Source organism: Lepidothrix coronata, unplaced genomic scaffold (genome assembly GCF_001604755.1).
Source record: "Lepidothrix coronata isolate B3197 unplaced genomic scaffold, Lepidothrix_coronata-1.0 Scaffold130, whole genome shotgun sequence".
NCBI lineage: Eukaryota > Metazoa > Chordata > Aves > Passeriformes > Pipridae > Lepidothrix > Lepidothrix coronata.
In genome coordinates, this window is record NW_016690310.1 from 897,653 (window position 1) to 919,448 (window position 21,796).

General features: G+C 36.5%; 1 protein-coding gene across 8 annotated transcripts in view; it reads right to left on the minus strand.

Annotated features, from left to right (window-relative positions):
- Nucleotides 1-992: 992 nt before the first annotated feature.
- PPFIA1 (PTPRF interacting protein alpha 1) overlaps nt 993-21,796 on the minus strand; it is a 54,282-nt gene continuing 33,478 nt past the window's right edge. For 5 of the 8 annotated variants that reach the window (XM_017826742.1, XM_017826741.1, XM_017826739.1 and 2 more), the window contains 14 exons: nt 19,766-19,917; nt 18,861-19,033; nt 18,638-18,731; nt 12,575-12,656; nt 12,255-12,455; nt 11,430-11,492; nt 10,868-10,894; nt 9,298-9,473; nt 9,109-9,206; nt 8,253-8,428; nt 7,636-7,704; nt 6,006-6,171; nt 4,703-4,773; nt 1,988-3,386 (listed from right to left, as the gene is read on the minus strand). In XM_017826742.1, the coding sequence (XP_017682231.1) occupies nt 4,715-4,773; nt 6,006-6,171; nt 7,636-7,704; nt 8,253-8,428; nt 9,109-9,206; nt 9,298-9,473; nt 10,868-10,894; nt 11,430-11,492; nt 12,255-12,455; nt 12,575-12,656; nt 18,638-18,731; nt 18,861-19,033; nt 19,766-19,917 (1,536 nt within the window). In that variant the 3' untranslated portion in view covers nt 1,988-3,386; nt 4,703-4,714. Of the gene's footprint in view, nt 3,387-4,702; nt 4,774-6,005; nt 6,172-7,635; nt 7,705-8,252; nt 8,429-9,108; nt 9,207-9,297; nt 9,474-10,867; nt 10,895-11,429; nt 11,493-12,254; nt 12,456-12,574; nt 12,657-18,637; nt 18,732-18,860; nt 19,034-19,765; nt 19,918-21,796 lie in introns of all 8 variants that reach the window. The other 3 variants (XM_017826738.1, XM_017826743.1, XM_017826744.1) reach the window with 3 other exon arrangements.

Consider the following 21,796-nt stretch of genomic DNA (forward strand, 5'->3'; position numbering starts at 1 on the left):
TTTCCCCTATAAACTGAATACAGTATACTTTAAAAATTGGGCTAAATTTCCTCTCATAAAGCTGCCTGCCGGAGGAGAACACAGGCTCAGAGAGTCTGAATCCTTTGGTAATTACTTCTGGCTCTGTTCTGGGCCCTTTTGGAGTCTTCGCATGTCCCTCTATGTACAGGTAGGAATACCAACCACATTTATACATACCACTTTTCACTCATCTGTTCCAACATCCCATACAAAACCACAAGATACTGCTACCTAAGTTAACAAAATTGCATTTTTGCCCCCCAAAACCTCTACTATTAACAAAAAATGAAATTAATTAAATTTAGAATAACTTGAGTTTAAGCAGTGCACCAAATCTACAACGCTGACAATGCAAAGTGAAAAATTTTCCTTTAAAGGCCAAGTAACTCTTTATTTTCTTCAGAAATTATCACCCACAAACATAACATGGTATCAATTTTTATTTATCTGAAAATTTACTTTGTTGGTCCTCCCTCCCCATCTTTACCAAGTTCCAAGAATAAATTCTGTTTGAATTTATTCTACTTCATTACTTCACCTTTCTCCAAATTTTGCCATAAGTCACTCCTGTCCCTAAAACACTGCTAAAGCAACTTCCTGTGCTCTAATTGTATAGCAGTTTGAAAGGAGCAAGACAAAGTTAAAACATCTATTTTGAGATTCCCTGTCCTCTAAACATGTAAAAATTGCAAGTTTGAAGTTCACTCAATGGCAGACAGAATGCCAACTATAATTTTTACAGCACTTTTCCCAACTAAAGCCTTTAAAGACATCGCGCCATTTACAAAAAGCTCTATTTAATCAAGTGTTATTTACAGATTACTATAACATACCCATGTGCCTTTTCCACACTGTTTTTAATTTGGGCAGGGAGGGGGTCTGTGTGTGTTATGAAAATTAAATAAATGTTTTTCTTGTTTTCCCCAAGACAGTTTAGCTGTGTAATTCAGAAGGAAGCCACCACACAGTTATGCCAGTTCGTGAAAGCTTTTTGCCATTTCACTCATTTATTCTAGCTCTCATATCAGTTCCATTGTTCCATAACACTTAAGGTTTTACAGCCTTAAAATAATAAATGCATTTTCTTTTCACATTTTACAAGTCTACCCCGCATTGGTTTCACTTTTGAGAAGCAACAATACACGACTTTGAACACCCACTATTACATCAGTGACCAGCAACGTCTATGCAATTTTTTCTCTAAACAGTGAAGTTCAGCTGAACAGCGAGTCAGGAGCTCCTTTTGCAGTTCCATTTCAGCTTTTTCTAGGAAGATAGATTCTCTGAAAATATAAAAGAGCCTGCAAATTAACAGAGAGCAACTCATACAGACAAGCCAGACAAACAGATGCATTACTGAACAATGTTTAGAGCATCAATGACAATATTTCTCCATTCCAGGCATTCCTTCTGTTGATCCAGAGGACATGATGGAATATGCTTCACTACTGCTTCCATTATTCTGTAACTTTATCCTTCTGTCTTCTCTTCTACACAAGAAATGGTTTACAAATGTATTAAAATTGACATAAACAGCCCTATTGTGACCCAATTTTGTATTGGTTCCCTCGACTCCTGTGTTTCTCCCCAAATATCACTATGGTCATAATCTCATTTTATTAACAAAGCAGCTCTTGGTGCTACCTAGAACAGCACTTCAATCTCCGTCACATGGACCAGAACACACTGAAGTTGTGTGGTAGTTTTTGTTACCATTTTTAAAAGCAAATCACAGCTGTAACTATGAGTAGAAGGAGGCAATAAAACCGTTTTCTTCAGAAAACTGGTTTTTTTCCAAAACTGATTAATGCATGTGAACTTGAACAATTCCAAAGAAAATGTCACCTCTAATGGAGTACTTTTTTCCTACTGGAGAAAGGTCATCATCTGAAACAAGATCTACAGGGCAGCAAACAATCATATCCGCTCACTGCAAAAGTTTCTGCCTGCACACAAGTAGATCTCAGCTTTTCCATAGTGTTTTATTGGCAGTGGAAAATGCATCAGTACTTTATTGAAAGAAAGTAATAAATAATACTGTGATAAAAATAGTTCAAAAGTAGACTGTACATATTGTTACATAATCTGAAGATACACAAAAGATTAATAGAAAAAAACCCAGAACAATAACAATGAATTTCAGTTTTACAAGCAAAGTTAAAAGTGGAAAACAAAATAAGAGAAAAAAGACATGCTATATATATTGCTGCATAATAAATAATGCACCATCTGAACAGATTCTTGCTGGCTTTTTAATATGCCATTTACAAGTATCAGATACATTTTCTACTCATACAGTCCAAAATGGCAACACCCATCAAAATTAAAGTCCAGACAACTCTTTAGAACAAGTTTACAAAACATATAAGATGACTTACATAAGAAAAGTAAGGCCTTTATTAGAAGATGCACTGCTTGAGGTTTCAGCCCATTGTACCTTCATCTTTCCCTACTCACCTGACATGAGGCTGCAGTGCTTTAAGATTGGTCCATTAAAACTAGTTCCACCAGCATCTTTCCACAAGTCTTTTCAATCAAAAAAACCCTAAAAACCTCTCTGTGGCCTGTGGCTTATGACTAGGAATCATTATGAAGTCTGTCTTCCTCACTTAAGGAAAAGAAAAAATACAAACAGTTCTTGGTTTATGGCTTGTTTTCAGTCACTGTGAAGAGTCGCTTTACAAATACAGCAGAGTGTGTTATGAGCGAGTCAAAATCACTTCTAAAACGTGTTCTCCTCAGTTCCTCCCAGCTCTTAAAACAAGTTCTATTTTAAATAAAGTCAAACAGCCACTACTTGACAAGTCCTCTATGTGGAAAGATACAGCTCTGAGGAGAACAACACTTGTGTACCGCAGCTTCTACATCAATATCTGAAAAAAAGCTGGGCTTGTTTTCAGGTCTAACAGCTCCAAAAAGACAAAATATATACTGCTTGGTGTCATGATACTTTTACAAAGGTATTAAAATCCTTTTCACCTTCAGTTTCATTATTAAAAAACAATGATAATTACAGTAACTGCATAATTTACAAAAACCCTATATTGCTCATAGGGACATATACATACAAGCATTACAGTACATTCAGTTGGAAAGACTAAAATTAGAATAAAAAATCAGCAATGATTTGATTTGTAGACTGAATAGAAACTGAAAAAGTAAGTAACTATATAAATGAGAAGTCACATAAATATAGGAAACATTTAGATTCTAAAATATTTTCTCTATAGTACTCATGAATTTATTTGCTAATTAAAAACTCTGTAATAAAATATCTCAAAGTGTCCATTTAACAAGTATTAACAGGTTAAGGGTTCCAAATGTTCAAAACGCTGCATATCACCGGTAGAAATAGTGTGGGTAAACTGCAAAAACAACAACAAAACAAACAAGAAAAAAACAAACAAGAAAAGAAGCACACAAAAAATTCCATTAGCAGGTTTTTAACATTTCATTCTAGCACTTTCACAAGCAGCTCAGTAGTGCAGCAGTCACGTATCAAAATATTGCTATGTCATGCTGTATGGAATTTTATTGCCTTCTGCAATCTCCTATTGCAATGCAAAGTAAAGCACATAAGGTCAAGTATTTCTGCTTGGAAGATTTTCATCCCAGGTCACCTGACTACAGAAAATCCGTGGGGACAATCTGGGGGAGGGGAAGACTTAAAACTTCAGTTCCTTGGAACTAAAAAAAAATTAAAATAGCCCCTGAGATTATGAACTGACAGATTCACATGATCTGAGTTTCCATGTGCAAGAGTTTCCCTTCTCAGAATTCCATACAGAAGAACTTTTTACAACTAAATTCCTACAGGCAAAAAGGTTCAGAATTTGAAGAAAAGGCAGTCAGTACATGAGTTGGAAGGGATGCCACCAGTAAGAAGAAAGAAGGTGCAAGAAGAGACAATTTACAGTCCATAAAAAATACCAAAAAGGAGAAAGATTCACTGAATTTTTTTTAAAAATCAATTATAGTAAATATTAAAAAATTTAGTTTCCTGACTTACTTGCAAAATGAGAGAAATTCTGTTCATGAGAAAATACAGCAAAGGCTGCTGAAAAAACATTTTAAATCCTCTAGGAAGGCAGGACTACAGATCTTTCACAAGCCACAATACATGTATTTTGTGTTACACTTGTGCTATCAAGCTGCCTTTTATTGTCAGCACTGCTCCGAATTTAGGTTGCAATCACCTAAATCCAACCTAAGCAATCATACTGGCATGGAGTATCCAAGAACTGGAGAACTATGGAATTATCCTTATAACCATTCAATATTGAAGTGTGTTTTAGTGGGATAACTTTAACCAAGCAAAGACCCTGAAAGATCAACAATCAGAAGTGAAGTGTCACAGATTAAATTATTTTCTTTTCTTTACATGCCCAACTTAGTTCTCTTCCCTCCCTCCCACTTTCAGTAGCTGTGTTTCACCCAATTTTTGATTTCAACACTTTCTACATAGCACAGGCTGCCGAAAACCTTCAAAAAGCTACAATATTGACAAAACTAAGTATTTAAACACTCACTCTTCGTTGTAGGAAACAAGCTCTAGATTTTCAGCATAAATCTACTCTGAAAACTTGAACAGTTTTCTTAGTGTAAAACCACTGTAATAAAATACCTGATGTTTTATTCCATAAATAGCTGCTTTACCAGCAGACCTATCAATTTTACTCACCAGGAGAAGGCTTTAACAGGAGTAGGTCCTTACTGTAGCAGAATCCAATCTTTGTGTTCCTGATACACTGCCTATTTCAAGAAGCATGGGAAGACATGCAGAACACAGCATGCATGTTAGTTTTCAAAAAAAGAAACAAACAAACAAACCCCAAACCATCACAGCAATGTGATTACAGCTCTGGTACTCACCTAGCTCTAAGGTTACAAGTTAGAAAAGCAGAATTTGTTTTACAGTCTCTATATTAACCACTCCCAGTTTCAGTGGCTAACAAAGAATTCTAAAAATCCTGCAGGCCAACTAGCATGCAGACATTGGCAAAGGTAATTTTATAAGTTATTAACTACTTTATGTAGTTCATAAGTATTTATTTAATATCTCAGAAAGGGACTTCACTTAGCAAAGACTAGCAAAGACTTCACTTATTTTAACTTATGGAGTTTTCCACATGAATTCTTGAAAATATTTTGTGCTAGTGACAGTATCTAAGATTTAAAAGAGCTCATCAAATGCAAAGATTCCTTCTTTGAGTTTTACTCATAAATACAATTTTCAGAACCTGAGACAACTCTGATAGATTATGTTGCAGTTCTCATCCAACAAAATACATTTTTTAGCTGTCTTCTGTAAAACAAATTCAAGTCAAAGTTCATTCTCATGATACTACAGAGGCTGTTTTTAAACAGACAAGATCCCTCATGTGAGATGTAATCAACTTCCACTTCCAGAGGAGACTTTTGGGGTTTGCTTTTGTTGTTTTGTTGTTTTTTCAATTCATATCAGTGTCTGTGCATACATATAGACCATTAAGTATACACCAATGAAGCAGTGATTTCAAGTATGATCAATATTTAAGTGACCACTGTAGGGGGTAATGCACAGGTTACTCAAGTTTTAATAATCTCAAAATTATCTGAGTGAGTTTTCTCACATCATTCTTGAATGCATGTTACTGCATTTCAGAAGTGGGACTTCCATTGGTCTTAATTGCTGCTAATTACTAATTATGCATTAGATTATTAAATGACTTCTACTAAAATGTCATTTTATTTTCCTAGTTTAAATTACACTTATTTCTAACTATAATTCTGATTTTGTTACTCCAATGATGTAAAAAAGAAACTCCACATCTAGTAGACCTTCCTGAAATGGCAAAGCACCCTATGGTTAAACACAGTGTTAAACACACAACCATGCACAAGGCAGATGCTTTTAAGCAGCAAAAAGGTCATTTGAACTTGATTCCCCTGTAAATCTCAGGCAAAAAAAGCACATCATGCTTAAAATAATACAAAACCAATACCATCAATCTGCATCTTCTTTGGCTGCATAGAGGGTGAAGACATTGAGGTTGTAACTCTGAAATTTGCAGGAAGAGTCTCTGCTGATCCAGCAGCTAAACCTCTGATGTCCTTTGGTCTAAACTTCTTTCTCCATGAAGGTGCTCTCCTAAAGCTCTTATCATCATCCTGTCATATTGATAAACAACATTACCAATGCCAAAAATGGAGGATTGCTATTGAAGGATTGTTACTGACATTAAAAGGATTACTGACAATCTTAAGTAAATGTATCAACACTGAGTTAACTGTGAGGAAATAGCAAGTGTAATAAATACTGTATTGTCACACAGTGTTTTGCTTAAGCACTTGTTTAAATTTAACTTGAAATTACCCAAGTGCATTTTCCTTCACCCATTAATACACCTGCATCTTTCAAGTCATATTCCGACTTCAGAAATATAATGTTACATTTACTAAATACAGTTTGAGTTCCACTTTCAAACCCATCTTTTGCAGTGAAGGTATTGTGTCCATGCAAATATACCCACTAGGCACTCCATTTGCCAGCTTCCCATTTAGAAACAGTTCAATCCTTTGAATGCCATTTTACCTCAAATGCATTCCCTTTTAGAATTAGGAGACAAGCATCTATGTTATTTGAAGAGATCTCCATGATCAAATTGCCCTGTGCCACTAGAACAGAGAAAACATCTGTTCCCTCCAAACTCCTTTTGCATTTTGAAGCCTAAGGAAAAGTACCTCAGAAAACAATCAAGCTGTTTTCTGATATGTTATTAAAGCTTAGTAGAGATGCACACAAAGAACAGAGCTATCAGGATGTGCCACAGAAGGGCTGCAACAAGTGCATTAGGCAAGAGATGAACACAAAAATAACCAAGGTTTGTGGGTTTGCCACTTCAGCCTTAATCTGAACCACTTTCACTACATCCCATCAGCACCAAAGAGGAGGCAGCCCAGAGCTAAGACTGCCTTGGGGAAGTAACACCTGCTTGAAACTGTTCACAGAATTACAGCACAGAGCAACTGAAAAGGTTAAAGATGCAGCACTATCTCCCTTATGCTGTGAGTTCACAGGGTCTACAAAATAGTCTCACACCCAAAGTTTTATACTCATTCCATTTCAGTGAAGTTTATACATTTAAGATCACAGACTGTCCGTCAGAAATCACTTTGATGTGTGAACACACCTGGTGATCCTCTACTCTAGTATTAATCAAAATTAACACCACAAGATTTCTCAAAAAACACTCTAAGCTATTTGAAATACTGCTTGTTAGGACAAAGTGTCTTTCTCTATTATTAACTTTGTTAATTTGCCACACTGGTCACTAATTTTCTCATATTTTAGATAAAGAAGATTCAGCCCAAAGTGCTGCTATTAGATATTAACCACACAAGCTACAAAAACAAACTTGCAAATCTTCTCCATACTTTCATATTCAAAGTCATCTTACCTAAATATACAAACTCTGCCATATTTAGAAACTCTCAAAGGCAAGGAGTTTCAAGTTAAGGTTTCTGTCACTATCCTGTCAAAAGCTTCAAAAGGTTCAAGCTAAATTCTTTCATTTAACAGTTCTGATAAAGTTTCCAGGACTGTAAAATGGGTCAACAGTTAAAGTAACTTACTTCATCAAGTCTTCTGTCAGTGCCCATAGCAAGAAGGTTATTAAATTCCCTCTCCAGAACAGCACGAGCCTAAAGTTTGTGGTATGAAAGAAATGGTAATTAATTCCAAAAAATGAGTAATTAGTAACCTATAATGATTTAAAAAAAGTAATAAAACCCAAGCTGTTTAATACTTTCTTATCAGATTAATAAACATACCTGATACTTGAAAAGTTACAATTTAATTTGTAACTTATTAAAAATTTAAGGAAGACTTAACTTTCCCTTAGCTATGACATTAAAGTTCATGATTCTGACAATTATTTCAGAGTAAAAATTAGCAAACAACAAAAATGATGAGTAGTACACTTGTGTCGTGAATATGGGCAATGAGAAAAATACTTAAACCATTTCTTTCCCCTCAAACAAATCTACCAATGAAAATTGTTATTAACAAGCATAAAACTATAAGAAAAGCATAATTTTAAGTTATTTCTCTTATATGATAAAGGACAATTTTCCATTTCTGAATTTTCTAGAGCTGGGAATAGAAAGCCATGCACATACCTATGAAAAAAACCCAGTCAGTTCCATTTCTAGCCTTCTTACCAGCCATAAAGCAGCTTCTGCTTGCTTACCTGTGTGTTCTGGGTGGGGATTTGCAATAGGAGAGCTAATGCAATGTAATCGAAGGATTCATCTAAGGCCACAAGAGCACCATGAACTCCGCTCTCGACAAGGTTATTCGCATATTCTTTAAGACCGATGGACATGACCCAATGGATCATCCTTTCATTGCTCCACACAAGCACATCTGTGGAGGAAAAAAAAATGTTGGCAGATTTATAACAACACAACTTTTCTGAGCAAAATCACCCCAATCATAAATTTCAAGTGGAAAGTAAACATAAGTTTGCTGGAAAGCGTTTCATACTGTAATAGGAAAGGAGAAGAAGAGCAGGCACCGAGGCTGCTAAGCAAGCTCTATACAAGGTAACCCCAAAATTTTAGTCTCAGATATCAGAAAAGACTTCTGATATTAGGCAGGGAACAAAATTTCTATGGGAAGTCTTGGAAAACTGAGTTTCCACTCTGTTTTTTCTTGTTCCTCCTTGTTCCATAATTACCACGAATTTGGAAGATCTAAATACCTAAGTTACTTGCATATTTTCTTATAAACTGTTTGGGGAAAAAAAAAAGAAAAAATAAGGAAACTCCCTCCCCCATCCTCCTAAAACATTTAGTTTCAAACTTCAGAGCAGTAAGAGTTTCAAGACTGCTCACATTTGTAGCACATCTCTGCACAAGTAAATGATTTAATTATGTGTTTCATCATTCACTGGTCAGAGCCTACATCCAGACATCTCCTTCATTTAACACTTAGTATTTTATAAATGATTCCTTGCTCTAATGACTTTTCTTTGTCAATAAATTTTTGAGGCTGATCAGTGAAAACATGTTAGAATCAGACTGAGGTCAAGGCACTACACTAACCCTTGATTTCATTCTGGCTTTCTTCCCTTTTTCTTTCAAGTTCTTTTCGATCATAATTCAGTCTTCGTAGGCACATGATTCCACACTGAAAACTGTTTCTGTTCAGAAGAGAGAAAAATAATGGAAAAAAACCTTAGAGACAATGAAAACACTTACTGAAAGTTAGACCTCCAGCTTAAATCTCTTTACCTGTGAAAGCTGTCCACCATTTTGAGCTGCCCCCGCAGGTCTTTTTTAGTTAAATGGTCCAGCATTCGAGCATCCACAAGACATTCCATGAAATAGCTGCGGTACTGAGGGAGCCCCAGGCTTGGGAGCCACTCATTGCCAATCCACTCATGGTTCATATCACCATAGGCAAGTGTCTGTTTTTTTAAAAAAATTTTAAAAATGAGAAATAAAAGAAAAAGCTATTTTACACAGCATATTTTAAAGAAATTGCTTACTTAATTCTTAGCCTATGAAGATAAGCACATCAAAATACTGAATACTACATGTGTGTTTTCTGAAGAAGGAATCCTCATGGAGAAAAGCAAGTTCAGATATGCAGATCAGCAAGTAAAACTGCCTTAATATATTTCAAGGAATAGTATGAAAAAAACATGCAAGAGCTAATAAAAGTAAAAAAAGGCTAATCCATGTGGTTTGATAGCAAAAGCCATAGAATTTCATTGTGTTGAGATGTTACAAATGCTGACTGTCTTGATAACTGGAGGGGAATCTTATTTGTCATGTGACTTTTTAAAGACAAGATATCAAAAATATAACTGCAGAGTTTTTAATACACTTAGCTATTTTCACAAACTGATAAAAACCTACTACTCAAAACCAAGCCATTATAAATCCCAGTTCTTATCCCAAGAGACTTTTCTCATTGCAGTTTTGATCTGCAAATCAACCAGGAATTTTTTAGAGAAAACACCTAAAAAGATGAGAGTTTGTAACTATATATCTAATAATTCCTTGAGCAGCAAAATCCAGCAGTTCCTTTTTTCAAAAGGGTAATAATTCCTTTTGTTCTCCCCCTGTGCATTTAAAAGTCAAAAGCTTCATTTCCCCTCTGGAGGAAACACCTTCCAGAAAGGAACACGGTCACAGGGAAATGCACTTCTCCAAGCCATCAGCAGGTAGCAGAGTGAAGTTACTGTGGGCACAGGGAGCCAAGCTGTGATTGTTATCACTGACAATGAGCAAATGAGTAACAGAGACTTAGTTAATGGGACTTAACCAGGTTTAAGCTGGAGGGCAGCCAAGCAAGAAGAGACTACGCCGTCCAAAGATATGGGGCATGGGTAAATCCTGAGTTTTGTTTATATCCCTGTATAAATACCCAACTATATCAATGCCTGAAAATACAATTAGGATTTGTCACCACTTTAAGACAAAACAATTAATCAAGGAGGATTACAGAATTAGTGCATAGAAATCTACTTAACTATCTAGGCTCAGGGTGTTTTGCAGCACACCTGTGATGGTGGCTGGGTTTAACAGGGACTTCCTGCACAGAGCAGTTATTTTTCCTGGAATTCCGGCTTCCCAGAGCCAAAACACTAAAATATTGAAATCACCTAAATATAAAGAGGTGTCTTCCAAGTATCCATTGTACAGAGATAAGACTAGTTCCCCCCTCTCCCAGTCCCCAAGTCACATCCAAAAAAATCACTAAAAAAGGCTGCTATAAAGGAAAAACAGATTCTTTTATGCTCTAATGATTGGGACAGTTTACATACAGTCTGTAATATTAGATAAAGTTTCCGACCTGAGCCCAGCTTCCCTCCTCATCTTCCTGTTATGTGGTTAGAAAAGCAAAAGAACACACACATATTAGTATTTAAGTTTAGTAAGGAGATCAAAGTTAATGGTGCACTGCAAGACTCTATTTCTACTGCATACCAAAAAAAATCTAGAAAAAGCAAGCATCATGCAATGTAAAAAATCATAGAGAAGGCAGTTATTTCGTATTGGAAGTTGCAAAACCCATCTACTGATTAAGTTTTCTGAAGAGAAGAAATTTCTGCACCAATACTTCAATTTGGCTATTAGTTAATCAAATCAGAGCTCCATTTTACAGATTAGAGTTTTGTTTACAATCTTATCAATGCTGATTTACTTTTTTTTATTCCCTTCTGGAAAAAAAAAAAATCAAGATGCAGGTTACAAGGTTAATAATTAGAAGAAGCAACAATCCAGAATTTTAGTGTGTTAATTTTGAAAAAAAAAAAAAAAAGAAGAAAAAAAAAGATCAAAAGGTACTTGATTCAAAAGTTCAAAAAGTGGGAAAAGCACTCTAAAGAACAGAAGTGGCAACACTGTAAACTAACCGTTTGTTGTGTGGCTGTAAGATTTTCCATTTCTTCATGTGTTACCCAGACATTTCCCGTGGTCTAATATGAGCCCACAGGGAATCAATCCCATCCAGTGAAAGGAAAGCAGTAACAAAGAGGAGAGGTTGCAGAACAAATAAGCAATCGGTACATGTAAGGAGCAGGCATGGGCAAAGCAATGGTGGCTAAAGTCAGGTACAGGTACATCTACTGAAAGTCATGGCATGCAATAAAAGCTACTGACGGGGACCAAATTCCTTCAGAGATTAACAAAGCTGAACATCATCAATAGCTTACACTGATTTAATCAATGGGTAAACACTTGGCTCTGTTCTAATCCAAAAAATGCATTTGTAATCTAGTATGTAATCCCAGGAATAACTTTAGATTGCAGGGCACACAGACTCCTGAGAGATAGGTGAACTCCTAGTTTATACAGTCTGAATTATTTGGAGTTGATGGCCTTATATGTGAATTAAAAAAACCTCCAACTATTTTACAAATTTCTGCACACACATGTCTACTTCGTCTGTATTATAAATTTTGCCAAGGCCAAAAGATGAGGCAAATAACACACACCCTAAATATTTTGGATTACACATAATGAAATAAACTTCCCTTTCCCCTGAGAAAGAAAATTGAGTTATTCCTTTATTTAATTCCCATGAAAGGAAGAAACATCCTACATTTAAATAATGTGTTCCTTCTACAACTTAATGTTTCCATAAATTCTTAGTAGAAGCTCAAATCCTTCCTGCTACATATTTAGAGTGAAATTTTGGGAAATTCTAAAGATGTTCCATGCTGGATCACTTTCCTTACCGTCCTTGAGGTGGGAGGGGCAGATGGGCTTGTCAGTGACATGATTTCTTGGATGGCCAGCCTCAGCTTGAGCCTGTGCAGGGGGTTGCTGATCCCAATTTCCCGCTGTATTTCCGTGTCAGACAAGGCTGACATGATAGCACCACTTTTCACATTTGCTCGGCAAGCAGCCACATACCAGGCTGGCATCCCAACCCACAGCTGGAACACAAAAACGGAGTACACAGGATCTGGGAACCAGTCCTAGCTTCAAAACCTTCAATTCTTTAGAAGGCTGTACACTGAGGGGGCTTTTTGTTTATTTTGGAAGGGTCACTTACCTCCAGCCACACAACCACAGTAGGCCCGTCCCACTGTGCAAAAGGCAAACCTTGTCTTCTGGCTTCCTCCAGCAGCTCATGCCTAAAATTACAGACACAGTTATGACTTATAATTGATGTTACAATTTAAACACTGCATTCAAACTACCTTCTTTCCAAGAGTTAACTTATGCCTTATATGATACATTCCCTAAGGTAGGTACAGCACATGTACAAGGAATATGTAGGGATGAAAGCTGAACTGGACTGGAAATTTGAGAGCAGCAGAGATGCTGAATCTTCCCTTTCAGAAATTTCTGTCTAAAAGCCCTAGTGACACTCTAACCAACACTCCCAACCCAAAGAGGAGATGTCAGACTCATCTGGCATTAAATTCTCAACTGCTGCAGTTTTCTGCACAGCAAATTAGACTGGACCAAAGTCGTCATTTCTTCTCAAGGTGCAGATCTGAAACTTGCAGCAATGCAAGACCACATCAGATGCCCACATCCATCAGGCTGTCAAGGCTGGAAACTGGGACAGTGACCATTTAACTGGTGAATCTCAGCCTGCACCAGCCTGTCAGAATTCCAGGCAGAGCTTCAGACAACCATTATATTCAGAGACCCATGCTTTGGCAATTACAGCCCAAAAGGCTGTGTACTGAAACTCAGCTTTCGTCTCCTGTGGTGACACCATTTCCTCTGTTATTCTGAAAGAGAAGAGCCTGAAGTTTAATATTGACAATTCAGCTTACGGAAACCATGGAAGCTCACAAGGTCCCTATAAATAGCTGCCAAAAATGTTTGGTAAATCAAAAGACAAAAACTAGTGTTGTGGGTACAGGCATGCAATGCTGCTTGGCTATGCCTGCCTGTAAAAATTGATAAAGTCTAAAAAAAGCATATTGACACTGCCTTTGAAAGCTAGTTGTATATGGTTAAGCCTCCACTCACTCTCCTTAGAAATTCTGAAAAAACAACTTGACCTAATTAAACAGTTTTTACTGTTTTATGTTATTTATTCATGCCTGCAAATGTAGAATTAAGAAGATAAGCAGCAATACTACAGAACCAAGGTCCTACACTATGTATTTTCTCACTATTTAAATCAAATAAAATCTCCTTGCCTTCTGAACCGTGTCACGGGACAGATCTAAGATGATAAAATATTTAGAAGTTTATATATATATATAAATATATATATATATATTGAAAAACACGGGGCATCTTGAACAGTGATTACTGACAGAGTAGGAGCTTTTTTTTGCTACTAGTACAAAATGGATATGCAGCATTCAGGTCTTTTAGACATATATGGGATCCTCCTGTTATATTGGTAGATAATGCTAAAAAGCAATCAATGAGTAATAAATATACTAGGAACTGTTTTATCAATAGATGGTACTTCACCTGCATGACAATAAATTCCTACTGCACCAGAAGAACCTCACAATAATTTTTCCTAATTACATGTGCTGCCCAGAAATGGAAAAAAGGGAGGAAGGAAGGGACTACCAGACAACTGGTTATAAATAATGATTCTGAGGTACCATTTAAAGACTCAACAATTAAGGTGGAATAGTGTTCAGCAGTCAGCAGCTTAATAGCTAAATTTCACTAACAAAGAAGAGAAGACTATAAAAGCTAACCCATATTTGTACACTTCAAAAAGATACATCTATTTCTAAATTAGGAATAAAAGATCAGTTATTTTCCTGCTGCTGTGGAACACTTCACATTAATCCCACAAATCACTAGCCCTGAACACATTCACTTCTGCTTCGCTTTGTTGCTTAAAGTTTTAAAAATTAGTGAAAAAATTAAAATGCAAGAACAGATTAAAATGCTTAATACTGTATTTGCCAGAAAGGATTACAATGTTTTTTCCAAGAACTTTAACTTCCAAATTGATGTCTTTGTGATCCTTTTTGGTGGTTGTATTGTATGGAGTTCAGAGAATTTCAGTGTAATTTCTGGGAGTTTTATAAATCTCACTGTGTACTTCATGTGAACCATGACACAGTAAATCCTTGGGAATAGTACAGGGAATATATCAAAAATTTAAGGAGAGGTTATGATGCAAACTTGAAACCCACGGTGGTATAATAATGCAGAAAAAGATTGTGTGGCTGGAATAGAGTGTTATGGGATGGAAGCAAACATGCAGAAATAGAATCAAACAAAATAAAAAATGTTTATGCAGTATCTTTATACAGAAATTATTCAATGGATCCAAAGAGGAGTCAACCATGAAGTGGAAAATTAATTGCAGAATTTGTTCATATGCAGTAAGAGTTAAAAAATTTGCTTTCACAGGAAATCATTAAACCCAAAGCTCAAGATGTAGCACAGGCCCAAAGCATTTCAGAGAAAGAATTCAGAGACAGCTGCTGTTTCATCTGCAAATGATACATAAATGTTTCTTTTCCTATAGCACAGAACTTCCCTTTTCCAACTATCCCCTTCCAGCTTTCCCAAGACATTCACTGCATTCCAGTAATATGTGATGAAATCCCTGAAAGATTACAACTCTCAGGCCAACTGAGTTTCACAGGCCATCCAATTCCCCCAGTTAGGAAGTAGGTGCAAAATCCAGTCTCACATCTTTGTGAGGGAAAAAAATACTGCAGCAGTGTCAGCAGTGTTAACAGATGGGATAAACCTGGTACTGTGAGGGATAAAAAAATGCCAAAGGAGTAGCTGGCTACTAGAATAACTCCTAGGTGACAAAACCAAGGGATAGATGTCTACAGACTTAATAAAAAAAATTAGCAGAAATTCACTTAGAATGGGAGCCTAAACATGCTGCTGCTTGTCGTTAGACACATTCCAGAGGCATCTCACACCACCTGCGGAGAACAAAGGAACTGTGGACATAGGGGATGAGAAATGATGTCCAAACTGCAGGTGATTGGTGGAGCAGGGAATGCACAAGACCCTTCAAGGACCATCTGAAGGATCTGTGTTTGGAATGGCTCTTGACAGACAAGGATACAATAACCCCAACAAGGAAAATAAAGCAGCCTTGAGCAAGCTCACTTTGTCACTGGACTAAGACAGCACGGGAATGGATAAACTCAGGCCTTGTAGTAGCCAGAGGGGAATGCTGTATTCCAGATTTTCTTGGAAGGAACTGAAGAGAACTGATTTGGAAGAAGCTCAGAACAGAGAAAACACAGTAGTGGGCAGGAGAAAAGAGTGATACTGATGGAAGTGAGAGTTTAAAGGTGTAAAACCTGAAAAGCAACAGTAGACAACATGAAAATAACTGACCAACTTCAGGTAGAATGTCAGGGGAAATTTAATATCCTTATTATAGGTTAATTTCAGTTATGTAAATAAGTTTATTGTGTATAACTTTAAGAGAGGTATCTTAAATTTAGGTTTGCCTTCCTTTTTGATTAATACAGTATTAAGTTTGTTGTGTTTGTACACAGAAAAGCACAAACAGTTGTGGCAAACATTGTCAATACACAAAGATGATGAACACAACACTAAAACCAACATAGGTTTAGTAAACAGAAGCAACAGTTCTACAGAATTACATCTACCTTGGAAACAAACTGCCACAAATACTTAGTATTGCTAAACAACTTTCAAACCCCAAACTACAAAACTAATTTAATCTCAGTAGGGGTAAATATTTCCATCATAAAAATTCACACCATGCAAATTAAGACAAGACAATGAACTACATTTCACATTGCACTAGGTGACACTGGATTTATTTCAGCAACACATTTTCATAATATATTCTTTTGAATCTAGAATTCCCTCTCATAATCAGACTCTTTTGAAAAAAGTTAGAGCTTTTAATATATTGCTAAAAAATCCAAATGAGATCTATCATCCTTCCACAAAAATCCTAATAAAATAAATATAAACTTACCCTGATTTTGCACTACCACATTAAATGGTAAACAAAAGAAAAATAAAACAATGAAGGAAAAATTTAAAACTAGGATTGAACTGAACTCAAAGGCATACAAAAACAAATAATGTGGACTGTAATTTAATTCTGTAGCTATAAATAGGTTTTTGTTAGCAGCCATTGAATACTGCCCTCAGCTTGTTTGTGCACAGGCATGCAGAAAGCAGAAAGATAAGTAAGCAAATAGGGATTAGAGACAACTATAACTAGAAGTAGCTGTCATTGTTCCAAGTATTCAGGTAATTGGAATTCTTTCTGTGGAATACAAGATTTTATAAAAGCAAACAGTCAGCCCCAAGAATTTGTTTTAACCCACCGTCCTCCAATGTCAAAATGAAAAGCAATTCAGAGCAGCTTTCCCACTTTTTCCTTTAGATATCCAGCATCGCAAGGGATCTTTGGTCCCTTGTGATAACATTGTTCAGAACGTTGTTCAGAAACCTGCCAGGCTTCTGAAGCAGCTGCATTAAAATATCTTACTGGGATTTTTAAAATTAGAGTTAGATTATATTCATTTATTTGAAAAAAAGCCAAGAGAAGGCTCCAGGGGGACCTTAGAGCCCCTTTCAGTATCTAAAAGGGCTCCAAGAAAGATAGAGAGGGACTTAGGAATACCTAGGGAAAGCTTTCATTTGTTTAAGACAGACACTTGCCTCTTAAGCAGTCAACAACATGCAGCCATAAATTACACTTTAAGTAGTACCAGTATAATTCTGAAGGGCAGAAATGCACTTTCTGCATTTCTTAAAGCAAGGCAGTGTAGATTGTTCTCCTTGAGACTGAAATTTGTGGCTGGCATTGAGAAATACCTATACTGATCAAAGAACAACCCTACCCACTATTTAGACATGACCAGACTCTAACTATTTATTCAACCAAGATGTGGGGTATCACTTTAAAGCCCTGTAGAAAAGGGGAAAATACCGGGTCATAATAACGTATGATTGCCTTCAGTGCAGCAGTCTGAGGAAAAACAGCTAAGCCTTCTGTTATACAAACAAACCCACATTCCATTCCGACTTTCCAAACCAACACACTGCTGGTTTTCATTAGCAGCCACCAGGCATTATTCTTATTTGTTAATAGAACTTACGTACTGCAAAAAAATCCCTCACAAAGAGAAAATTAACACACTTTTTTTTTCAATATTCACTGACTTCAGAAGGCGAGTAAAAAAGCAAGACCTGTCTGATCTTTGTCAGCTTTTTGACACAATAAAGGCAGCTGAACAGAAGCAACAGAAGTTCAAGGTATATGGCTCAGCTTTGGGTGAAAAAACGCAAAGAATGCCTGATCCTACTTACAGAAATTTCAGTGTTTCCTGTATTACCAATTTAAGCCTTAAATCAAGATTTCTACTGCTAGCAATGTCTACTTTACACCTATAATTACAATCTTCGCTACATCTCTTCTAACTCTGGGAATAACAAGGATGAAAATAGATAATCAAAAGCTGAACAATAAACTAAAGATTTCTTGGAAAAACAGTGAAAAAATTCTCATAACTAGGAAAAGGTAAACGCCTAAAAGATGCCATAAAAAAATAGTCACAATAGATTAAAAAGAGGGGAAATTGGCATTATATGGTGCAAGAAAAAAGATTTCAGCTGTTAAAATATATGACAGAATGTCAAGAAAACCTTAAACAGAAGTGAAAAAAATAAGTGAAGAGAAAAGCAGTTAGCAGCTATAACACAAAAGGGCAGAGAAGAAACAGGAAATTCATACAGAGGGATGTCAGCACTGAGCATCTTGTGCTTTCACTCTGTCAACTCCTTCACACTCTAGAGCAAGTAACAGCCTCAGACAACTTTAGGAAATTTTCCAACTGAATCCAGCCCAAAGCAGGTATTAAATATAACAGATTTCGGGGGGGGGGGGGGTTGATAAGAGTCCACTTTTATCTCTGAGTTTATTACAGCATTCCAATAATAAGTTTTCAGCACTGAAATTCATTTCAAACTTACCATGACCTCTGCTACTATTGATGTTCAGAAAAAAATAGTAAAAAACCCAAACCTTCAGAGGCTTATTAGCCATAGCAGCACACTAGCCAGAAATATCCAAAAATGAAACTAAAAAATAAACCACAACATTTTTAAAGAAAGCAATACTTTACCAACAGAGGACTAAAAATATTCGATAACTTACTTTTTCTGCATTTTCCTGTTTTTTTCTGCCTGACCTCCAAGCTTGCTGAGACCTAAGGCATCCTGAGAGGAACCATCTGCTTCTCCCATGCCGCCTAAAAAAAACAACCCAAAAACCAGCCTTATGTTCTCAATCAAGTATTTAATCCTTTGTAATATTACTGATCATGTACAAAGTCAAACCCCCAAGCCCACACCCCTTACAAAACAAAAAGCAAACCCACCTTGTCCTAATCCTTCCTTGCTTGTTTGTCCAGGTCGTCCCTTCTCCTTCTTGCCAAACAAGCGGCCGATGGAGGATTTGATCCCCTTCTTTTTGGGAGCTTTGTGAAGGGAATCTTGGCTACTGTTACTGCTACTGGGATTACTTGTTTGCCCATCTTGAGAACCTGTTGAACTTTACCCACAAAAAGTCACAAAGGAGCCCATGTAAAACGAATTCACCAGTGTAACAGTGAGAGACAAGTTCAGGGTTCTGTGCAAGTTAATTAACATTCAGTAACTCACTAATGACATCTAATTTCAGCTTTTATGAGTCAAGAAAAGAAATTTATCCATTAAAATACAAATAATTAAATAAAAAAAACAGTGAAAACAATGCAAGAAAAGAAGAAAGGGAAATAAAATCTATATACTATAATATGGAACTACAAGTCAATAGAAGTGTTTAAAGTGCAATTCAGAGAGGCTAGAATTGCCAATCCAAGTTCCTGATCAACTGAGGCAGACAATGAAAGTTTGAAATACTTGAATGGAATCCATCCCAGGCACTTTGAAAAGTCCATCTGTCCATCCAAGTGATGGTTATTTTGCAAGTTATTTCTAAATTTATACCTAAATTCCAACTTGAAGAGTGGAATTGCGTTTTTCTCATTTCCTCATCATGAAGCAAACTTAATGCAGATTTGAGTACCAGAAGAATTCTTCATATAAAGCCATTTCTGATCATTAACAAAACTTGTATTCTTATTGTTTATGCAACAGTATGTGTTCATACTCTTGACTTTCAAGAAACACTTCAACATCCAGACTAAAATCCTACAGGCTGAACAGCTCTGCAGATTTAGGATTTTATTCTGATGATGTGAAAACTGAGTTTCTGGTAGGTCTGAGTGTCCCAGGCACTTACTTCCTGATGTCCCTGATATCTTCATGGCTCACTGTGTGCAAAGCTCCTTTCTGGACTCTGTCCAAACGCAGAGACCGAGGGGAAGAAGGTGGTGATGTCTCACATTTTATTGTGGTTTTATCATCTCGTACCTCTTCTCTGGAAGCTGGAGACTAATGGAAAATCAAGGAAAACTTGAGGGGGAAATGCCAAAACACGAATGTAGCATCAACACTACACAAAATATTGAAAGGAGAAATCAATTATTTCAGTGTTAAAGGATTACTCTTACCATTAGCATTCTCCAGTTGCTTATTTTTGGCTTGACTTCTTTCTAAATTTCCTGTTACCTTCAGTGATAAACTACTAAATTTCAGTCTTAGCTACTGAAATAAGTCAGTAGCACTTACTTAGTTCATTCAGAGAGCTAAGAACTAAAATAATGTAGTAGCACCACAAAACTAATGTACCTCACTTCAGTTTGAGCAAGTGCAAAAATCAAAACAGTCCTGTGAAAAGGATCATTGGCAAGATTACTGACTTAATGAACTCTTCATATTTGTGCCTACAGCTGATCTTAAAGTTTTAGTAACAGAAATTATAACTTCACAGATCTTTAATATTAAACAACGATGCATCAAGACTGCAAAACAGTGGTTACAAACAGAAAGCAGCACAACAGTCTCCACACAGCAAAAAAAGACAAACAAACAAAAAAAACCCCCACAAAACAAACCCACACTTATGCTAAAATGATAAACCATAATCTTGTTACCCTGCAAATGCTTTCTTTTATGTTCCTGTTATCCAGTAATGAGTTCAGGGTCAGGGAAGGAGATGAAGGAGCACACCATTAAACAAACTAAAGATTTTTACCTTTCTACGGTGTTTCCTTAAATCACTAGGCTGACAGATGCATGCAAAGAAAAGAAATTTGGAAAAGCTATATTTATTGTAAACTGCAGCACAGACTGAAACAACTAGTACAGAGACAAAACATCTTAGGGAGAATATAAAAAACAATTACAACAATGGCACAGAGAAAGATACTGAGTATGAAGTACTCTTCAAACCACAGATTACTTAAAATGTATCCCAGAAGAGAGGAAGAGAAAAAAATAAACACTTACAAAGGATTATCTACTGAAGTACTGTAGATGTTTGAGTGTATTGGTACTCCAGGCAAATTAGCACACAAAAAGTGCAGCATTTTCAGCAAGAAAAACAGCAAAGTGTTGCTTTCAAAAGGTGAGAGATTTCCCATTATGTGTCAAGGGCTTGCCTTGAACCTACATATCACCCACAGCAGCCTTAAATACATTGCCTGCACTAGTCCCTCCTCACAACTTAGTGGTTCCTGCAGCTCTTTCCTACATAGCACAAAAAGCAGCCAGTATTTAATAACTGTGAAAGACAGGAGTGCCAACAATAGTTGGTTTCTATACAGTAACAGGATTCTGTTCTAAGTTTGAAGTGCTGAAATGTTTGAGCAAGAGTCCACCACCAGTTTTATTTTATCCTCCATCCACTCCAGAATTCCTCATTTCCCAGGTACTGCTCACCTCTGCCAGTGCACAGAGCAAGGCAGAAACCTTGAGTTACACAAACAAGTTATTCCCACTGATGCTGATAAAAGTCAAATGTAGGTAATTTGTTTAACAGTTCTCATTATTTAAAAAGAGACAATAACCAAAAATAAAATAGTCCCCTTTGAAGTGGGACAAGGCGGGGGAGAAGTGGGACAAGGAGGGTGTTGCTTCCCTCCCACAAAGGATGCCTTTTAATCATCTTTGATTTAGAATACATGTAAACTATGCAGCATTAATATGGAAAGTTTTGTTCAATCTGACTGTAGAGTACTACATTAATAAATCATCCAGTGAATCATAATAGGGACCTTTAAAGACGATCTAGTCCCTCCTCAAGTTCTTGACAAAACACCTGACTCATTTTACTCTTGCTGGATCTTTTATCTATTAAATCTGATGCTCCATAAAAATGCAAATGTTTACTATATGGAATGAAAACTGTCCACAAAAACTGGCCAAGAGA